General features: G+C 41.3%; 1 protein-coding gene across 1 annotated transcript in view; it reads right to left on the bottom strand.

The window, feature by feature from the left end:
* Window positions 1-23,228, bottom strand: part of STIM2 (stromal interaction molecule 2) — a 350,713-nt gene that overhangs the window by 37,423 nt on the left and 290,062 nt on the right. Inside the window, exon 5 of the mRNA XM_069202138.1 lies at window positions 17,557-17,672. Within this exon, the coding sequence (XP_069058239.1) occupies window positions 17,557-17,672 (116 nt within the window). The remainder of the gene's footprint in view (window positions 1-17,556; window positions 17,673-23,228) is intronic.

Below are 23,228 nucleotides of genomic sequence, written 5' to 3' on the forward strand. Positions count from 1 at the left end.
GACTGTGCTAGGACTATTCCCCTATAATCTGCCCATTTTAGCCATACTTTGGGATGTTTCTAGGGGCATTCCCGTGCCTTGAACACTGTTTTCACCTTTCTTAAAACTTCCCCCACCCCTTTAAAAATAAACTACTCCACCCACAACCTAAGCCCTAATTTAAAATAATACCCAAACCCCCCAACCCTGCCTCTAAAAATCCAAACTAACCTGACCCTCCTCCCTAATCCCTTACAAACAAAAAACCACCCGCCCTTTAAAAAAAAAAAAAACCACCCACCCCAATTCCTTAGTCCACTACCCACCCCCGCCCGAGCCCCACTTACCTCACCGCGCCCTATGCATCCTCTCCTGAACAACGCATGGCTTGTTGCGTAATTCAACACATGTGTGATTAAGGCACAGAAAAAGCCATGCTTTGTTCAGGCAAGCGTGGTTACGCTGGTGTGGGAAACACCTGTGTCCTTAAGGCAGCATTGTTAAGGATGTTTCCCCTATAAGGCTAATGTAAAAGAAAAGAATAGTCAGTTGTGTGAAGCAGCTATAAAACACACATTGGGCCACATTTCAGCCTGGGAATGGTAACTATTTAGTTTACCTATATTAAAGTCCTTTCTTTTTTTTAGTAAATTACTGAATGAACATTGGTAAACTACTTCATGATGCTGTACTGGCTGGGGAGTACAGACGGTCCCATTTCTGAACTAGTGTAATGCATGACACTATACAAACTTGAGTCGTGGGATGTCTTACATTGTCAAAGACACTCGCCTCTAGCACCGCCATTCGCGGTTGTAAGAAAAGGGCAAACGATCCCATAAAATACTTACATGGGCACTGCAGCACTTTTTGGAAAGCAAATTGTAGATAGCTAAAGGGTTTCCTGTGACACTACTTATCCATGTGGTTCAGAAGGGGGATATATTAGGCTCTTCTGAAATCTGTTTACAGGCTGGACTAGCCATGGTCACATCCCCGGACTCAGGTTTATTAGACTCTGTGCAGTCTATTGACCATCTGCGACCCTCACAAACTGGTGGCCTGTGATGGCAGTACAGTGTCAAGGCAGATAAGTCAGCCACTACTGCGCTAAGCTGCAACACAGGACAGGCTGCTTTGATTAATTTCTTTCAATCATTAACTTCCTCACCCTGTCAATTTCCAACTGGCCCAGAGTCACGAGGCGCAGTCCAAGGACAGGAGAAGAGGACACTGCAGTGGAGTAAAAAGACTAGGCATGTGAGCCACTTGTGATTTAAGAACGTGCAAGCTGTAGCGCACAGGTGTGGAGTTTGGTCGGGTATGACAGTGAGGTGGCCTGGGCAGTATTTCTCCTCATGGCCTGTAGTGTGATACTTTAGCCCACATTTATCCTTTGCAAAGTGGATTGTCTCTGAGCACCCCCAAGAAGGGAAGATGATGAGATGAGCTCAGGTTGACACAGCTTCATCAGGTTGGGAAGCCGAAATTCAATTCTAATTCACATCTCACTCTCCTAATGTCAAAATCTGATGTGTGCATGGTGGAATGAAAGGGCCATGCAGATAATCAAAATATATCAGACAAAATATATATTAGTGGGTGAAGCCTCTCCACCACAATCTTTGGTTAAGAATTTTGTAACATAACTCCCTCCTGGGTCACTAGTCTAATTAAAAAATGGATTGGGGAGGTCAGTAGGTGGGGGATCAACAAACATTTTGGTCAGAGATACCATACAGAGGACAGGTTAGATGCATTCTTTATTCTGGGAGTCCACAATTGAGATCACCTCGTAACTGAAACTAGGAAGCCTTTGGTAATCAGGTGGTATCTCAATTCTAGTTTCATGGTCTTTGTGGATAGGATATCGTGATAGAGGACCTTCTAAGTTTCATTACAGGAAGGCGTGGTGTAGGCCCAAGCTAGGTTTGTAGCAATGGTGGGCATTTTAAGGTAACCACGACCTGATGGAAAAAGAAACAGAGACCCGACTCAGGATGCTCCAACCTAGGCTACATAGGAGATGTCCTTAAGGCAAACAAACACTGACATGAAACAAATAAAAGAGAATGTATCAGACTCAGTGGAAACATTTGACACAAGCTGCTTTAACAAGCTACAAGGTGGGATACAAGCTACAAGATGGGATAGAGAAATGTGTCTGACCCTGACACCTGCACAAAGAAGAAGAGAAGGAGGGAAATGTGCGGGACAGATGTCAGGAATCCATATGGTCCTTCCAACACACTGGGGGGTTTCCTTCCCTTACAAATTACCCAGTTTGTGGCAACCCTATGATTGGATGTTTTTAGCCAAGCTGCAGGGATTTTGTCGAATTGGTGAGTCCAGGAATGTTTAGCTTCCACTGCCTATGTTGTGCTTTTGTCCCATAAGATATCCCAACATCCAGTGGGTCTTACTGAACTATTAGATATTTAGATACCACAAACAGGAAACGTTAGACTCTACATCACACATGCATCCACGACACCAACTACACCACACAGATGAACATCCCTACAATATCAACAGGCTTAAATCCAACACATTTAAGAATTTGCATGTATTTTAATACCACAAAGCTCACAACAGCACACAAAGTTAACGTTGGACACGGCTGCACACACATGTGCAGATGCACCAAGCAGGCACATAGATTCCACTCTGAACACACCAGCGCCTTTCACAAAGAAATAACACAAAACAATCAACAATACATTAGATAGGAGACTGGGCACACATCGGCAGAGCTCAGATATTCACATAGCTTACAACAGTAACAATGATAAAGAGACAGCCTACAGAGCACAATATTCAGACCAGATCCAGCACAGTTCAGGAGCACCATAGCGCTGGTCCTCACTGAGCACACTGCAGCTCACTAGCCTTCATAAAAAATACCTTTCCAAGACAAAATATAGCCCACTAAGTCAACACGCACCCTACACCCCACAGCTAATCTCCTTTAGAGAGAGACTGTGGCCACTAAGAAGATACTATAATCTCAATTACCTCAAATATAACTCTGAAGCAGCCTTAAATACACATCTCCATAGAAGGCACGCACCGAAACTGGTAAAGGCTACCAGCTACATAAATCAAACAAAGTCATCCATTACAACACATGCCCGGGGCTGCGTTTGAAAGCAGAATCGTAACCATACCCCCTTGACACTCAACTCAAACAATAAAAACAGATTTAACCTGTGACAGATTCTTCAAGACCGGGTTGTTAAGATGCCCAAACTATGACTTTGTTAAAACAGTCCAGATTTATAGCAATACAGCACTTCTACACGTCTCTGTAATGTCATACCAACAAGGATGGTATAGATGTGTTTTTAATCACCTAAAGACTGTGCTGAAAAAATATAGAATGAGAAAAGGTGTGAACGTAGAATCAGATGGCCTAATTCAAAGTCGTTTTAAAAAGCCAGATATATACCTTGTAGATTTCTAGCATTTTGTAGTAGAAGACCCAATAACTTGCATAAAGAATCGGGCATTACTACTGAAACTCTATGGTAGTTCCAGATTTCCAGTGCCCCTCCACAGGTAGTCTAGTCTGAACATTTACTCACTACACAATCTAACAAAAAATGATGGATATGCCAGTAGGCTTACAAACACAGCCAGTATTCTCTCGAGAAGAAACCACCTGACCTACGCTCACAGTACATTTGCGTGTGGTCTATTGCCATTCCCACCATTTACACACATAGCATTAGGAGTTCTTTTATGGTGGAAATAATCATGATAAACGTTGTGAATACACACAAACCTCTGCCTTTTACTTGTTCAATTTCGCTCCTGTGTCCACCATTCCCTCATCCCACAATTAATTAAATATGAAGAAGAAAGCTGCCTTCCTGCAGGATTAGATGCATGTAGTGAGTGCACCCCAGGTTCATAAAAATGTTAGTAATACGGGAAATAAATAATGCAAATGAAAAAGTATATACAATAACAAATCACAAACACTGTTCAAAGAAGACCTAAGTTTATCTGAAATGCCAGCTGCGCAAAAGTGCACTTAGGATTCATTATTTTAACAAAACAATTACAACACTTTAGAAGGCAAAAGATGAAAATGTATTGGGGTAACCATAGCCCAGAGTCCTGCCTCTTACAGGCAGGAAAACTGTAAGGATTTTAAAGCAAAATAGATTTTTTAGCTCTCCATTATTGTGACTTAATTTAGAGAATGCGCTTGTTCAAGTAAGGGATGTTCAAGGCATTATGGAGAAAATCCTCCTTCCTTTGTAACGAGTCATATACAAACAGATGATTCTGCAAAGGCAACTCTGACAGAGCACTATCACTGGGCATTGATGGTACTAGCATATGGCCCAAAGAGGACTGAACACGACCTGTCTGTACAATGCAAGGTAAGCGTATCCTCAGTATATATGAACCAAAGCACAAAATACTCTGCACTCTCAGGGGCTTCAAAAACGTGATGAATTTAATGGCCTCAGCAAAGCACAATAACGCTGCCTACGCGTTTCAACCATTGCAGTCTTGATCAAGGCAGCTATTTTATTAACCAATGGTCTAGATAAGGGAAGACATGTGTGTGTTGTTTTCTGAGGTATGCCACTACTACAGCTAAACATTTTGTGAACACTCTTGGTGCTGTTGTTACTCCAGAGGGTAGTAACCTTGAATTGGTAGTGATTGCCTGAAATTTTGAATCTTAAATATTTGTGGTGAGCTTGGTGTATGGGAATGTGGAGGTAAGAGTCTTTAGATCTAGCACTGTAATGTAATCTTGTTTTTGTAGTAGGGGAATGACATCCTGTAGAATGACCATGTGAAAATGTTCTGACAGGATATATAGATTTAGAGGTCTGAGATCGAGAATGGGTCTGAGAGTACCATCCTTCTTCGGTATAAGGAAGTATACTCATGTTCCTTGCTGTGAGATAGGAACTATTTATATTGCCTCCTTGAGTAATAGAGATTGTACCTCTTGTTTTAGTAGAATAGTGTGTTCTAAAGAGAGTCTGTGTGAACGAGGTGGAATATTTGGTGGAGTAGAGCTGAGCTCTAGGCAATAACCATTGCAGATAATTGAGAGTACCCATTGATCTGTGGTGGTATTTTGCCAGTGAGAATGGAATTGTTGCAGTCTTCCTCCCACAGGAGACGTATGGAATTGTGGGATGTTTGGGAAGTCATTGTTTAGTGGGTGTGGAAGTACCCTTTGAGGCGGCAAATTTCCCTCTCGCCCTGAAATGTTGTCCTCTGTAACAGTCTCTAAATGACCATCTTGGGTAGTACTGCTGTCCTTGCTTTGGATGGGAGGTAGAAGCCTCTGTAGTCTGGGTTTTAAAACTTCCTGTAAATTGCGGTTTCCAAAAGGGATCCCGAAATGGTGGGGTATAGCGGGCTCCCATGGCTTTTGCTATGTCAGTCTTTTCTGAGTTTGTCTATGGTTGTGTCCACCTCTGGTCCAAAAAGTTGCTGTTTGTTAAACAGCATATTAAGGACCACCTGTTGTATCTCCGGTTTAAAACTAGAGAACCTCAACCATGCATGACGTATAATTGTGATGCCGGTATTAAATCCTCTAGCTGCAGTGTCAGCTGCACCTAGAGCAGACCTGATCTGATTATTTGTTATGGCCTGACCCTCTTCCACAATTTGTTGCACCCACTTTTGCTGTTCCTTGGGTAGGTATTGCAAGAACTCTTGCATCTCATCCCAATGTGCCCTGTCGTATCTCGCTAACAGGGCCTGGGAATTGGCAATACGCCACAGGTTGGCTGCTACTTGTGTTGCCACCCTTTTCCTCGCAGCATCAAATTTTCTGCTTTCTTTGTCAATGGGGTGGGTTATCCCCAGAAGACTGACTATTGACGCGCTTCCTGGCAGCATGGACCACAAAAGAATCTGGTGGTAATTGTTGTGTGATATAAATTGGGTCTTCTGGTGCAGGCTTACATTTTTTGTCGATTCTCGGGTTAACACCCTAGCTTTAACTGGTTCTTTAAAAATTTCTTCTGCATGCTTAAGCATACCAGCAAGCATTGGTAAACACTTGTATTGCTTATGAGTTGAGGATAGTGTATTAAAAAGGAAATCCTCTTCTAAAAGTTCTGCATGCATTTGTACTCCATGGTATGCAGCTGCCCTGGATATTACTTGGTTATAAGCTGTACTATCCTCTGGTGGGGATGATCTAGAAGGGTAGAGATCCGGATCATTAGATGGTATAGGATCTGAATCATACATGCCCCATGGGTCTACAATGTAACTGGAATCACCCCTATGTTCTTCTTGTGAAGAAGTGTGAGAGTGTGACAGTGAAGGTGGTGGTGGTGCAGTGAGAGGTTGTGGTGAAAAAGAAGGTTGCGGTGAATGTGGTGGAGAAAGCTGAAGAGGTTTTGGCTTTTCCTCCTTCTTGAAAATTTTGCCGGTGGTGGGGCAGTATCAAGAGTCTCCTGAAATGCTAGCTTTCTTTTAGGCTGTAGAGGAGGAAAAGTAATAATTTTTCTAGTTTATTTCTGGATTTGGATTCTTCTCTGCTTGCTGTCCATAACCTCTAAAATAGGTTGAATGTCCAATACCTCCATTTGGTGTTCAGAGGTATGTTTTGTGCTCTTAGAGGAATGTATTGTCAATGTTTTGAGCACCTGCTTCATCCAAGCTGAAAGCCCTGTCTCCTCTGTATAAGATGATGTTTTCGGCTCCAAAGTAGGACCGAGATGTTTTGGGTCCGAAGCTGTTGGCCGAGGTTTATGCTCTGACCAAGGGTCGGTCGACGATTAATTTTTTTCAGGTGGAACCATTGCTTGACAGCAGTGATGCACCCAAGGCCTTGTCTGATCTTTTAAGAGCTGGTGTTAGGGCAGGTGTACTCACGTACTGCACTGCTGCTATTGGCTGGCTGTCCTCGTCTGAACCCTGCTCTGATTCGGAGTGTGGGATCGAAACTGCCGTTTGTGCCTGCTCCTCTTCAACGGTGTTGGTGGTGGACTCCGTGTGCTTGGATGCCATCTCCAGTCTTTGTGCCCTTCGATCGCATAATGTTTTCTTCAATCGCAAAGACAGACATGCCTCACAACTTTCTTCTCGATGTTCAGGAGAAAGACAGAGATTACAGACCAAGTGCTGGTCAGTATAAGGAAATTTTGTGACACCGAGGACAGAATCGGAATGGAGTTTGATCCATCAAGGTATAATACCAGTAGGCCCGAACAGGCCCAAGGAGGGCGCGAGCGCCAGAAAGGGCGTTTCCTTGATCCCTATGGTACTATTGGATCAACTACAGAATAAACCGCGTTCTAAACAATACCAACGGTATGAGAAAAGTTTAAGAAAGTATAGAATTTCCGAATCGAAAGTGAGATGGTACACGTCCGAACCAGACGCCGGAAAGAAAACAATCTAAGAGTCGATGCCCAAGCGCACTATCACCGAGAAGAGAAGTCACTCAATCCTGTACTCAACAAAAGACTTCTTCAAAGAAAAACAACTTGTAACACTCCGAGCCCAACACTACATGACAAGATATGCACAGCATGTGTATCTGCAGCTACACATGCCATCGAACATATATATGTATATCCTATTTCATAGTTTCAATGTATGTACTACAAAACAAAATAACAGAACGTGGTTTTAAATTCCTTACAATGAGCTTTCCATTTACAATTTGACATATAATACACATTATTGCAAAAAACATTTTAAATATTACCACACTATCAACAAAACCCATTTCTCACAACAATGACTGACATATCTACAGTCTGAGGAAAACAATCCATAGTTAATGGAAAATGGTGCAAATCATTTTTAAAATGCACTACAATCAATTAATATATTATGTAATATAAAAAATACATACTAAGTAACATGTGTAATATGATCTATATTGTCCTCTCCAGGTCAGTTGGCATTTAGAAACAGCTCTATCTTCATCATTGTGAATGAATGAATGATGTAACTTGTAAAGCGCGCAGCTACTCAAGGAATGACCCGACTGTATAACATGTAACTGGGAGAGAGCAGGAAGAATTACTGACTGAAGAGATAAGCTTTTAATAATTTACGAAAAGCGGCCTCATTCACTAGACTCTAGAGTTGAAGGGAAAGGAGATTCCAAAGTTTGGCCAAACAGACCCAAAAAGACGCACCATGGAGTCTTGATTTTTTGAAGCAGGCGACCATTATCACATGAGCTTTAGTAGACCAAGGGTCCTTATTTGGCTGGTTTTCCTGAATTCTCTTGTTCAAGTAGTGAGGGCCAGAGTCATTGAAGGCATTGTGAGCAAGCATTAACGCTTTAAGCATGATCCTTTTTTTGACTGGTAGCCAATGAAGTTGATTAAGGTAAAGTGATGTCAGAGTGCTCTTAGGAAGATTGAACAGCAGATGAGCTGTCATGTTCTGAAGTACCTGTAGTCGCCCGATCAAATTAGTTGGTAAACCCAGATATAAGGCATTTGAGAGTAGTCTAGTCTGGATAATAGAGAGGCTTGGATTGATGTTTTTCGTGCATCCCATGGAAGAATGGGTAAGAATTTTTTTTAGGTGGCCTTATAATTCAGAAATAGTTTTTACTACTGAAAGAATCTGGGCTTTAAGGAGAGTTTATTATAAAAGATTACTTCCAGGTTTATGATGGCTTTTGTTGACTGGGGCTGGGGGCTCGGATGAGCAAGACCATCATTAGGCCAGGACTAATTTCAACCTAGACTAGGATTAGACCCGAAAAGGAGAATTCCAGTCTTGTCCGGGTTGCATTGCAGGTGGTTATCTCTGAGCCAGCTGAGAATTGCCCTTATACAAGCTGGAAAATATTTATTTGCGGTATTCATAGCACTCCCGTAGGAGACCATTCGCTGTGAATCACCCACATAAGAGATAATATTAATACCAACTGATTCAATTAGGGCAGCAAGTGAGGACATGTAGATGTTGAACAATGTAGAACTCAATGTGGATACCTGGGGTACTCCTCATTTGAGGAGTTTAGCCTTCAAAAAATATGGCTTTATCCACACATTGTTTTCTGGCTCTTAAAAGGGAAATAAGCCATATCAGGGCCATTCCCCCAGTCCAATACTTGTCAGACGATGTTGACAAGTCCAATAGGATGCGGGCTGAGTTATAGCCCAGATCCAGTAACATCTTCATGGGGTCAGTGAATTCCAGCAAAACAGTTTCAATGCTGTGGCATGCATGAAACCCGGATTTGGATGGGTGGAGAAGATGGTTAGATTCCACAAGCACCAAGAGCTACCTATTGACACTAAACTCCAGAGTCTTGAAAGCAGCAGTAATAAGAAATGTGTCTAAAACTAGACAGAATCTTACTGTCGGCAGTAGACTTTTTCAGCAAGGGGACAACACTAGCTTTTTCCATATATCAAGAACTATCCCTGTCGGTAGGGAAGAGTGAAACATCTTGGAGTAAACTGGACAGATAACATCTACAATTTTCCTCAAGATATGTGGGGGATAGAGGGGCTTTAATTCTGGGGAGAGACGGATCTATAGGACAGAACATGAGGTCAGTTTTTCCTCATAAGTACAGAGGAAAGAAGCATGTTATCCGCAGTGGGAGCAGGAAGCATGGAGACAAGTTCCAGGGAAGGGAAGGAAGAGATGCCAATATATTGGTGTGAATTTTAACAACGAGGGAAGCAAACCTAATTGAGTAGTAGTCAGACCAGGTTACTTCGAAGAGGGGCTTCCATAAAAATCAGGGGGTTAGAGAGAGTCACATCTATAGTATGACCTGCCCAATTGGTTGGCCCAGTAGGAATCAGAGTGAGATTGAAAGAAGTCACCTCTAGAAAAAGCTCTAGCCATTTTATCATCAGTACTGTCCACACAGAGGATTAAATCTCCAAGGCTTTTTGTTGAGATTAAGACAATTTCCGAGAAGAGGTCATTAATATCTACCTGGTGTTCTCGTGATTGGATGATTCTCATTATTGAGACTGCCAGAGAAGTGGTGGAGATATTAATAAAGGTGATTGAGACCCTGGAAGAGGACTTCTAGAATAATGCACCAGATGAAGCAAAGAAACAAACTGAGGAAATTAACACAGAATTGGAGTCATTCAGTGAGTATTTATTCAAAACGAAGACTGATAATTTGAAGAAAGATATACGCCTGTTCTCAGAAGAACATACCTACCCGTACCTGTTGGCAACCGACTATCAAAACATCTAGCTGGAGCCCCAATGGTCATGACAAGTAGTACTCGACAAATAAGAAAATTCTTACCTTCTATGATACTTCAGAATCAGAGGGTGAAGGGAGCTCCAATCAATTCAACTCGCATGGCAACAGGCAAGAGCATTTTGAAGGCCTGAATAGCAACAATTGTTTTTTTAGCCAGGATAGGGACTCAAAGGTTCAGGAATCAGTCAGGTGGAGAGCTAGACACATCCCCCCACATGCTGCACACGAGACACCAACAATACTGGAGGGACTAGACCCCATCTTTTATTTAAGTTCTGCCCATACTGACAGAAACACACTAAATCTGCCTCACAAAAGGACTTTCATGTGTATCCAGTAAAATTATAGACAAATTTGGACTGATTAAATATTTGCATTTTTCAGATGAATCCGATTAAAAAAACAAACCTTCATGGAAAGGCCAATAGAGTTAGAAGGGAATGTGTCTGGGTTAAAACCTCCATCCACTTTTATGCTTAGTCTGGACAGGCTAGTACCGGAGGTAGGCATTTTTTTTAAAAGGCAGTTACCATGAAGATACAGAATGTACTGAAGTTTGTACCGAAGCCCCAATAAAAATCCCTCTAATTAGGACTACACATCTTCATAAAAAAAAATAAAAAAAAATACAAAACAATCACCATATTACTGCTAAACCATGCAACAAAGGTGGAGGGATTGTCCTCCTTGATACACAATCCTATAACGAGAAAATGCAATCCATTTTTTATGTCCCTGAGCATTATTGCCCTGATAAAGGGGACCCGGAAATGAGGGTTAGAAGGAAGATCATTACCATCAGTGAGCGAGCATGCAAGGAGTAAAGGTATTATATGTAAACAGGAATTTGTGTTCCTTAATCCAACTAATACCCGAGTGCCAGTAATCTATAGTGTCCCTAAAATCCACAAGAGTACATCTCATTCATCTTTGCATCCAACTGTCTCTACCATTGGAAATGCCCAGAATCATTATTTAAATACGTAGATGTCTTCTGGAAACCATTGGTGAGTGCTTTACTGGCGTTTGTCAAACATGCAGGGCATATGATTTTTAAGCTTGAAGGCAAAGCATTTAATCCGTTGACAGAGATTTTAGTTACTATGGATACAGAGGCGTTATATACGAACATCTCAAAATGGCAACCCCTTGAAGCAATCAGAGAAATATTAGCGAGGACAAGTCAAAGTGACTAACATGATTTTATATTACAATGCCTCAAGATTGTTCTAAATGATAACTTCTTTGAGTTTCATGGTAAGGTTTACCAAGAAACCAAAAGGGGAGTAAGCATAGGAGCTGCCTGTGCCCCAAGTGCGGCTAACCTGTATATGGGGCTATTTGAGGAGAAATACATATACAACGAAGTAGTACCCTTTTATAAAAACATCCAACAATGGTCCAAATATACTGATTACATCTACTTTATATGGACAGGAGAAGAAAAACAACTGGAGGAATTATGTGCATGGATTAATTTATGTGATACCAATCTCAAAGTTACTCCAAATATGAGCAGGGACAGAGTTGAGTTTCTTGACATGTGGATCCAACATTACAACCAACAGATCCAGGCCTCACTTCACACCAAGCTCACGGCAAAACATACAGTTCTACACTTTGATAGCTTTCATCCTGGAGACCAAAAACAGGGTATCTTGTTCATTCAGTTTTTGTGGCTCTGGAGAAACTGTACCAGTATGCAGGACTTTCTTAAAAACGTGAGATACTGCAACACAAGCTATTAGTATGTGGATACCCTAAACGTATGGTATGGGATTCATTCAAATGGGCTAAGTGCTACAATAGAGAAAGCATGTTCCAAAAAGAGCAAGAAACAATGAGGAGAAACTAGTGTGTTTAATCCAAATCACAAAGTAAGGCAAATAATTAATTCACAATGTCTCATTCTGAACACTGACTCTTCTACAAAACAAACTGCCAAGAGATTTGTTTGCCTTTAAAAGATACCACAACCTAAGAAATCTATTGGATGAAATCCCACTGTCCTAAGACTGAAGACTTCTGTCAAAAATGTATTATTGGGCAGAACCCTATTAGTGGTAATCACAAATATGGAAATATGTCAGGCATGTGCAGGGACAAATGTGGTCAGCACATTACAATGGGGAAAAGAGAAATGTACTTTATCTGATATTACTAACTGTAGAACATCCAATGTAGTTTATCTTCTTCATTGTCCATTTCAATTAGAGTATGTAGGAGAGACTGGCCATTAATTCAGCACAAGATTTACTGAACACAAATCTGCAAAATGCAACAAAGTGGAAACACCTCTAGTTGAGCACTGGATGAAAATGGGACATACAAGATCTTAATTGGATTATTTGGTGAAAGTGAAGGTAATGAGAGGACAATATGAGATGAAATTCCATAGGAAGAAAGAATTGTTTTGGATATTCACCTTAAACACACATAATCAAGAACCTAATGAAATTATCCCATTTGAGAATGTGATTATTTAAGTCTGCACACATTTGGGGGTTAGTCTATGAGATGTGAACTATTTGGTGTTTTTGGTCCCAGACTTTTTTTCCTTCCCTAGTGACCGCTATGACTTTCTGAGATAGCACCTTGTTTTTTTATCAGGTCCTTCACAGAGAAGAACTTATTTACCTCCACCCTGGTAATGTGGACATCCGGGTTCCTTTTACATCTTTTTATGGGACCTGTTTTTGAGATAGGTCCAGTTCAGGGTATTAGCTGCATTAAGCTTTGATTTTTTTTTATTATGGTTCAGTTCTATCTGACCATTTGATTTCTGTGGCTCTCTCTTTCGATATTTCTCTTCCCCGTGTGTGGATGCTAAGCAATCCTTTTTTAGGTGTTTGGTTTCGATATGGTCTGGATTTGTGTATTCAGAGCACACCTGAGGTCCTTTCGATGGCTGATACATCACTTCCAGATCCCTTGTTACTATGCGTATTTAAATGGAAGCAGATCCTTTAGTGCTTCTCCAATGCCTACTTCATTAGAAACATGACACCATTCAGGAAGGCACATACCTGTGTTGCTCCAGCAGTTATCAGGCAAGTAGACTAGGGATATGGCTGTGTTACTGTAGGTCCCTGGGCTTATCCACCAGGATGTTTTCCAATCTTGTTTTCCATTAAATAGTCGCGTTGTGGACTTGGTTGCTCCCGCCTTAAGGACTGTTTATATCATCACTTTCCAGCGTGTATCACGTCCTGCTGATTACATTATATTTATGGAGAATGGTGTTTATTTCTGTGACTGTCATGTTCTGTGATGCTCTTATGGATATAACAGTGATTAGAAGGCTAGGTTGATATTTGATATCCTAGTGATATCTGTGGGTTTTTTCATACTGGATTGCTTTCTTCTTAGGTTGCATGTTCCGAGCATAGGTATTCTTGAGGATCCAAGCTTTAGAACTTGGCTTTACTTTAGAGTTCCTCAGTTTAGAAGATGTGGAATAACTCCTATTCCTATTTGCTTTTTCTGGTTTTACAAATATTATACACTATCATTCCATGGTTGTTTCGAGCCCCTGTACTTTTCAGGGGGTGGGTTGAGGGGCGAAGGACTCTCCAGTTGTGAAAGCTCTCAGTATATATTGAGGCTGCTTGTTACTTTATGTAAGGTGTTGTGTACCATGTTGTGAGTTAAGTGCTGGGTCCTTCATATATAGATAAGCCTTAGGTACTGTACTGAGTAGTATTTTTTGTTCAATAATGGCTCTGACTGTCCTTCACATTATAGTTGCGTCCAATGTGCCCTTCTGACCTGCCCAGCCACAATGAACTCTTTCTTCTTGAGCTGGCTATACATTTCAGGTGTAATGATTCCTTGGGCATACTAGTTGGTATGACCACTTTTGATTTGAGAAGATGAAAGACACTAATTTACATGATTTGAAGTGAGCACTTTGGGCCATTAGATATGTGGGGGAATGGTGCATGGTTACAAGCACAGCGTTGGTGTTTTGTGCATGTTTAACTGTCTTACCTTTTTATCCTTTGTATTCTGTTACCTTAATCTTTTTATTTTTCTTTCGAACCTAGCCTTGGGGTATCCATTTATGGCACTTGGGAAGCCTACTGCAGTGAAGCCTTAAGCACCGTATTTTGTGATAAGGTGATGGTCTTGGCACATGGTGAAGGTGGTTGTCAGCATAGTTCTCTGTTTCATAAAAACAGGTGGCCTTGTCGTAGGTTATTTTTTTCAATTTAAGCCTTGTATTCTTGTCCAGCATCCTGATGAAGGTGTCTCTATCTTTGGTTTCCACCGAAACGTGCATCGGCGCTATACTGAGACTGACAGAAGACCAGTAAACAGCTCCACTCTTATGTAAACAGAGACATGTCATATCCATTTACATATTGTGGACAGAAATTCTATATTTTAAGTACAATTATTTTTATATAGAACATCATGGTCACTGTTTTACTGTCCAAGGATCCAAATAGATGAAAAACGGTTTTAGAACTATGTTTATCAGGACAGCTAGTCTGACTTCTTAAGTTGAGTTTTCTAGTGGGGGTGGGATATAGTTATCTTGTGTCTAGAAGTTCTTTTGGTTTTTATGTACACATGGATTGTTGATTGGGTATCAGTCATGCATGATTGAGTCAGTATTGTTTGAACAGTAGGGATATATGTTTGTCTAGGTCTGCACCCCCCCAGCCACCCCGAGCCGACGAGCACGCCCACAACCTAGGAATCATCCTCAACTCCTCCCCGTCCATGACCCGCCAGGTAAACAATGTCACGTCCACCTGCAGGCACACACTCCGCAAACTCCAGAAGATCTTCAGATGGATCCCAGCAAACTGTCGAAGGACAGTCACCCATTCCTTAGTCACAAGCAAGCTTGACTACGGCAATGCCCTCTCCGCCGGCACCTCAACTAGGAACATCAAAAAACTTCAACTCATCCAAAATGCCGCCGCCAGACTCATTCTGGACCTCCCTCACCGAGAACACATCTCCCAACACCTGAGGACATCCCTCTGGCTACCGGTCGAGAAGCGAATCACCTTCAAGCTTCTCACTCACACCTACAAGGCCAGACAATGCAGGACAAGCCTATCTGAACCACTGCATCTCCTTCCACACACCGGCCAAATTCCTCTGCTCTGGCCAGATGGCCTTGGCCTCCGTTCCTCGCATCCGCCAAACCACTGCTGGAGGACGATCTTTTTACCTACACTGCAGCGAAGAGTTCGAACAAACTCCCCCTGCACCTCAAACAAAGCCCGTTGCTCGCCATCTTCAGAAAGGACCTCAAGACCTGGCTCTTCGGATGAGGCCCCCCTCCCCAAAAGCCTTGAGACCCTCACAGGTGAGTAGCTGCGCTTTACAAATACTTACTGACGTGTGTGTGTATGGTATATTTTTATATTACATGTTCTGCTTTGGTGATGAAGTCTATTGAGTTTGATTTTATAATATAAATAAGCTGTATACTATGTATAATCAAACAATTCATAAGTACATTTGTTAATTTCCTGTAGAGGTGACAATTTCAATAAATGGTTGTTTAATATCCACTGGCTTGTAAAACTAATTACACTGAAAGATTAGGGATGATATATATCAAAATGAAATAGAGGGGTGGCAATTTTGTTTCTTTCTTTACAGTGTGTCCTCTGGTATTGCCTGCCCACATATATTGCTACAGGGGCCCTCTGTTGGGAGTTCCTGGGGGGAGAGCAGGGGTTGGGGTGTTCCATAAAAATTGGTGTGTTGGATAGAGTCAGATCTATGGTATGAGCTTTCCTATGGATGGGTCCAGTAGGCATCTTAGTGAGATTGAAAGAAGCAGTTGTCTCTAGAAAAATCTCTAGACATTTTCCATCAGTATTGTCCACAGGGAGGTTTAAATCTCCAATGATTGTTAAGTTCACATACTTTATAATAATAGAAGCCAAGGCTGCATCCAGGGAGTTAAATGAATTACCCAGTGTATCCTGGAGGGCATTAATTTAGAACCCCAACGAAGCACAGAAAGATATGCAAAAACCAAGGGCTTCTGCATCCCTTTCAAATTCTCACAGGGAAAGGTAGAGCAGCACAGGTTATTTTTGGGAGCGATGGTCAGGTCCCCTCCTATTTTGTGATTTATAAATGTCACCAGAAAACACTTGAAGGCTGTATAGGCTCATATTACACAATTAACCGTTATGTATACTCTCACACTGATAAAGGCTGCAGCAACAGGACAACATACTCAATTTTGGAACATCATTTTGAAGCATCACCCTATTCTCACACTGTGCACAGTGTGGGACTGTGTAAAAAGGAGAGTTTTTGTGGATTCGGGTACTGCCGTTGATACTGTTCAGATCTTTCATCATCTCTCTACTGTTCCATAGGCCAATGGTTCAAACCTGTTGGCCCTCACTGAATCACTACTGCAAGCCGGGGACCTCATCCTAAGCAATTTCTATGATTTGAGCCTAAACACAACACATAAATATACAGAAACAAGCATTAATCAAACTTTGTCAGCACATACCAGTGCTTTAATGGAGCCACCAGTCATTCAGACGATTCTCAAATGACTCAAGCTAAGACACAAACCTGCCTCCAATTTCAAACTGCTTTGCATTAACATGGATTTTTAAAATGTTCAGGTTCACATGTTGCTTTTTATACATCTATCTTTTATATTAATCGGATAATACCACTACTTTTTCTGAACAGTCGAGGACCCCTTTAGTAGGTGTCGCATATCCCCAGGGACCTGCGGAACCACAGCTCAATAACAGCTACTCTAGGTTTGTATTGCTTAAATGAATAACTGAATAGCCATATTCATTTGTGCTGTCTTTAATTACCTGTTGTAGGATGTATTATTCTAGTTCGCCAGCTGGAAAAAAAAAATCATACCTAATGTATCTGAACACAGTTTTTCCAACTGCCACAACGTAAACCCGGTTGCAGACCTAACATTCGCAGGTAAAAGAAAAAGATGCAGAGGGCATCAGATAAACATTGTGCTTTCTGTATGGTATTCTTATATTTGAAGTGGCACTGGCGTACTTTGAAAACATGTTCCTAAAAGGATTTAGGGCAAAGAGGGCGAAGACTCGTGAGCCATCGTTTTGCTGAATGAACTAAAATTGTGTATTATATTCTCCAGAGCGTCCATAAAGTTTGGAATTTTATTGAGAATCCTCTGTAAACAAAACGCAATCAATTCAGAGCTTTCTCAAACTCCTCTCAAAAACCATTTCACTTTTTAAATCAGAACATCAAGTTTTCCACTGACACAAATTCCAAACTCAATGCGGAATCCACAGATTGTGTTAACGCTGATACACAGTATTGAAGTATTCTACAACACAGAAAGAAACAAACACCTCAGACTGCAAAATACTCACGTGTTAAAGGCCCAAACAACACAACATCTAGAGCCTTCAGCGCAAGTTTCTGCCTGTGACTCCGATCAAGTATTTTCAATTGGGAAATCATGAAAACAGGCTCATTTACTGCTATCCTGTGAACAACAAGCCATATATTAAAGTTTGCAGCAGCGGTGTACTCGGAGCTGAGAACAAAATGAACCACGGCAAAGCAAACATAGCGCAGGCTAACCAAACGAAAGGACAACTTAACAATAGCAATCTCAGATGGCGAGCTGGACTCAATGTACTATATGCATTAAAATACAAGGAAATTATAAGTGTCTTAGCAGTTTCTTTATAACGTCATGGATCTTTAAAATGAGTATTTTATGCCATGTATTACATTGTAATATCAATATTTCCCTAGCCATCTTTTAAATCGTTGTTTTCTTCTTTATAGGAAAGAAAGCTTACAGTTCAAAATCTGTAAAATAAATGTGGAATCTATACTGTGACAAGCACTGATAAAGCCAATTGGTCCCGTCTATGCAAGAGCTGTTGACTTTGTAATTATGCTTTAGCCATCTTGCACTTGACCAACTTGACTGTTGCTCAGCATGGGTAAAAGTTAGTGGGGTAAAGGAGAGTGGTGTGGAGTGTCAAAGTGGAGGTGAGTGGAGTGTTATGGAGTGGCATAGTGTTGTGAAGTGGCATAGAGTTAAGTGGCATTGAGTGAATTGGACTAATTGAGTGTCAGAGTGTTGTGGAAGGGTGTGGAGTGAAAGAGCCGAGTGGCAAGGTGTAGAGTTGAGGGGCTTAGAGTGGAGTAGAGTGTTGTAGAGTAGAGTGGCATAGAGTGTTACAGAGTGGTGTAGAACAAAGTGGGGTGGAGGAGGGTGTTGAATAGAGTGAAGCAGGGTGTTTCAGAGTGGAGAAAAGTGTTGTTCAGTGGCATAGAGAGGAGTAGATTGTTGTACAGTGGAGTGGCATAAAGTGGAGTGGTAAGGGGAGTGGAAAGGCACAGAGTGGAGTAGATTGCTGTAGAGTCAAGTGGCGAAGAATGGAGTAATGGTGTGCAGCAGAGTGGAGTAATGGGCTGGAGAAGAGTGAAGCAGTGTGTAGTAGAATAGAGTGGAGTGCAGAGGCAATTGTGTAGAGCATCGTAGAGTGGCCTAGGATGAAGTGGCTTAAAGTACAGTGGTGCAGAGTACATTGTCATGTAGTCCATTGGGCTTGAGAAAAGTGGTGCATATTGTATTGGTCTAGAGTGCAATGACCAATTGGTGCAGAGCAGATTGCAGTGACTTGGAGTTCAGTGTCGTAGAGTGCAGAGGGGCAGAGAGCTGCAGAGTAGAGCACAGTAATGTAGAGTGCAACGGTGTAGAGTAGTTGGCATAGTGTGCAGTAAAGTGGCATACATTCGAATGGAGTATAGTGGCATCAGGTGTAGTGGCATAGAGTATATTGTTTCAGAGTGGAGTGGTGCATGGCAGATTAGAGTGGTTTAGAGTGCAGGGGCCAAAAGTGCAGGGGCGCATAGAGTAATGTGGGGTAGAATGCACTGGCATAAAGTAAAGTGGTGTAGACTAGAATGGTGTGGAGTGGTGCAGAGAAGAGTGCAGTGACGCAGTGTGGAGTGGCGTAGTGAGGTGAAAAGTAGAGTGAAGTGGTACTGAGCAGTGCATAGTACAGCATGCATGGTATGGTAGAGTACTGCGATTAAAGACAACACATCGTCAGCTGAAATGACCATTGCAGACAACACATTGTTAATTGAAATGACCATTACATTTGCAGAGACAAACAGTTTTATTGATGAAAGTATACAGTGCACAACGACCAGCATACCCTCAGTAGCCAGCATGATTGTCATGGAATTCCTCTCACTTTGAACTCAGAGAAGGAAAAGTAAACACCAAGCTCCCTGAAAGACAGAGCCTGATATTTGACCTCTGCTTGGAATGCACAGAAAATGTGACAAGGTAAGTACAGGATTTAAAGGCCTGTTTAAAAAACAAATACGGTACTGCTGGAAGAATTCAGTAAGTAAGGTTTGGGCAAGGAAAGGGGTGAACTGAAGTTTGGCAGCGTAAAACTAATAAAGCCAACATTGTGAGTTATAAACCATAAAGCCAAGGGTAAGCAATGGGTGGAGTGCATTCCCATGGAAGCTTTCTGAATGTCCCCAAGATGTCATTAGCAAGGCAGACAGCTGAGCTATCTGGTAGGCTTTGACCTAAGAATAAAAAGGACCACTGGTAGCATACACTTAACTACAAAATACATTGCACACTGTTTAATACACCACTCCACACAATAGCTTTAGGTCAGTAGAAGTGATATTATTCAGATAGATTCAAATACCATAAATATCTCCTTGTCAGACAACAACTGACTTTTCAGGGAAAAATAGCTGAAAAGAGAAAGCTAAAAAAGCATTGGTAAAGGCAAAAGGCTTTGCCTTTTGGCAGTGCCAATGCAGACCTGTTGACTTTGCCATGGGATTTTGCCAATGCTGCCCTGCATCAGCAAAAAGAAAATAAATGTTTGTATGCAGATGCAAAACAAAGCATGTCAATGTGTATGTGATGTTAAGTTGGCTCAATACGATAAAGTACACGCATACATGAGTCACCGAACAAGTGCACACATATGAAATGGTATGACACAGCCACCTTTTTTTTCCCACCTACCGTTCCAAGATTCTTTTCTGAAATGGTAAGTTAAACCTCGCATTTGAAATGCAATAGGTCTTGCATATTTCGTTCAAGTTAATTGTCATATTTTGACAACAGCGCACATGCGCAAAAACAAAAGAAAACATGAGTGGAAACTGATAAAACAGGACTTAACAAAATAAAAGAAAGTTAGTTTTAAAAAAATAAAACATTGCAATTTTGTTTGCTGCTGGGAACATTTTTGCCAGTCACAAGCCTTCTGTTTGCGGGGCACTGAAAGTTAAAAAGAACAAAATAGTACCTCAATCACTTCAGGAGCAGCAGACAGGCACTAAATAAGTTGGGATCAATTAGTGCTTGATCCCTGATCCACACAGAGGAACGGAAATAATGCCAGGTGTGCCTTGACAAATTACGAGGCTGTTAGGAAGAGTGCCAGGCAAACCAACAAATAAGTGACAGGCGGGATCCAAGCCCTTACTGAACAAAACAGTGTCTTGCAAGTGCTAGCACATGCACTCGCAGGTTCGACCCTATTAAGAAATGAAATGTGCACAGAAGTACCTGTTAAGCTATGAGATCTGCAAAGAATGCGATGGTGCAGGCAGGGGTTTTGAGTTTTGCTGACATTTCACCACGGGGCAAATATTGACACACTCGAAGTATGATTCTTATTTTCAAAATGTTTTTGTTCTCTTTTTTTTTTTTTTTTAAAGGGGTGTGCCCCTGTGCCACTGCTCCCCTTATGACTCTGCTGATGGGCAATTAGCCCCTTCAACTGCAGCTCTGTTTAACAAAGTGCTGCAGTGCAAGTGACAAAATGCCTGCTGGCTAGAATGAAGCAGCTCAGACTGTATACTGGGGCAGGGCCAGAGGAGCCACAGATAAGCTTTTCATTGATGCAGCGTAGCAGACCTACTGTGGGGTGGGTTGACAGCAACAAAGCGATAGGGCTTAGGCGGGTGGAGCTGTTGAGGAAGGCAATGAAGACATTTTATTTATTTACTGTCATCAGTATAAGCCATCCAATAATTATACTACTACATGTGCCAAACAGTAAAATAAATTCATGGTCCAATAAAATCTTATAATCAAACAAAGTTAAAAACATATAGCTCACCATAATTACATAAAAAGAACATATACATGAGGAAGTGTAGTGCTATTTTCTTTGGTATCCCACATTACCAAGTTTTCTTCCCCAACAAAGACCATGTAGATCAACCATAGGAAACAGGGCGGAAAAGTGCTGGTTGATGTGTCCTGAAGCAAAACGCAAAAGCATCCCCATGAGTTTTGATGCCATAAGACTTACATTGTGGCAGAAGCTAACATAAAAAAAAAAAAATCATAAAGTACATTGTTGTCCCACCAATGACACAATTGCAGTGTTCATTTCGTTCTTCAAAGTCTACCGCACTTGACTTGAGTCACTAAAAGTTGTCTGTATGGAGCCCTAAAAAACTAGTTATCCCTTTCACTGTTTAAGCAGGAAGTTGTCTTTCTGCTTACTTACCTGTCCTTCACACTGACTGCAGGCTCTGGCAGTTAATGTCACAGCAGAGTAGCAATGTAATGAGGTCACAATTGGACTACAATAAGAAAATTAAAGACAGGTTGCGTCCATATATTAAAATCTCCAAATTAGTGATGCTTTGTGTTTAAGGGACCATAAGTCACCCTGGGTAGGAAAGTGGCAGTGAAAAGAAGCACATATCAAAATGCAAGGTGCAAGCAGACAAATGTGAAAAAGATGCATGGAGAGAGAAATAAAAAGAGAGAGAGAAAAAGAATGAAGATGTTAATGGTCCTAGTTCTGGCCAATAGGCTACTTAGGTGGTGTTAGTAATGGTGACATAAATGACCTGTGAGTGAAAGGCATGGGGTAGGTTAGACAGCAGGCATCCATGCGATACAAAAACGCTAATTTATAAGACTGTTCTCCAGTGAAGTCTGTTCTAGTCACTTTCCCAGTAAAGTGTCTGGAAGTTATAATCTGACTCTGGTTGCAAAACAAGGTCTGTCCATTCACAACCACAAACAGAAAAGAACGTTTGCAAGATGAGGGAAAGAAAGGTGTTTATACTGTTGAAGCCCACAAACCCACGATCCTAGGGCTACCAAAGTACTACCTTCTTTAAAACTGAACAATACAGATGCCCTATTTGTCCACACTGTAAAGGCACGTTTGAAGACTCCAGATACAAACAAAGCAATAAAGAAAAGCATACTTTTGTTACACTTCAACTTGTCCAAGATGTGGGGCCATATTATTTAGCCCAAAATAAGATTCCATGCCAGATGGGCACTGTGGCAATCAGAGAATCAGGTTGACTGTTGCAGGACTGCAAAGCCAGAATGGTTGATGTCGACATCCAAATCCCGATAGTCTGGCCTGGCAATACTATATCATCATCATAACAACTTTAATTCGGCAGATATTTGTTATAAAAGCAATGAAGTACATAAAGCATAAACATTAAGTGAATATAAAGCTGTATTTCGGCAATATGCAAAACATTTCCAATCCAAAACGATGACAAAATATGCACAGATGCATCATTATAATTTTAAAAATCCCCAAAACAAATTTAAACACAATGAATTTAATTCAAGATATCAAACAACGATAAATCATTAGCATCCAAGAACTATAAGCGGTTACTATTCTTAAAACTGGACAAAAATAAAGTTAAAGGGAAGGTAACTTCATCATGACCCAATAGCTAGAGGATACCAGACTCAATGGAGAATAGGTTTTGTAACTTCTTCCTTTTCATATATCACATCCATCCTGAGAACTTTGCTAGCGCACATGCAACTGGCGGACGGGAATCAGATGTAAGAATTCTTAATTGTAAAAAGCAACTTCGAGTTCCCAGGGCCTGGCATAAAGGTTTCATCCACTTTCTTCACGAGCTGGCATAAGCAGGCAGACAATCAAAACATGGGTAATAGTTTCCTTGACTGGGCAAAAAAGACCGTGATCTTGTATTTTTGGATTCCAAGTATGAATAAAAGAATTTAGAG

Source organism: Pleurodeles waltl, chromosome 1_2 (assembly GCF_031143425.1).
Source record: "Pleurodeles waltl isolate 20211129_DDA chromosome 1_2, aPleWal1.hap1.20221129, whole genome shotgun sequence".
NCBI lineage: Eukaryota > Metazoa > Chordata > Amphibia > Caudata > Salamandridae > Pleurodeles > Pleurodeles waltl.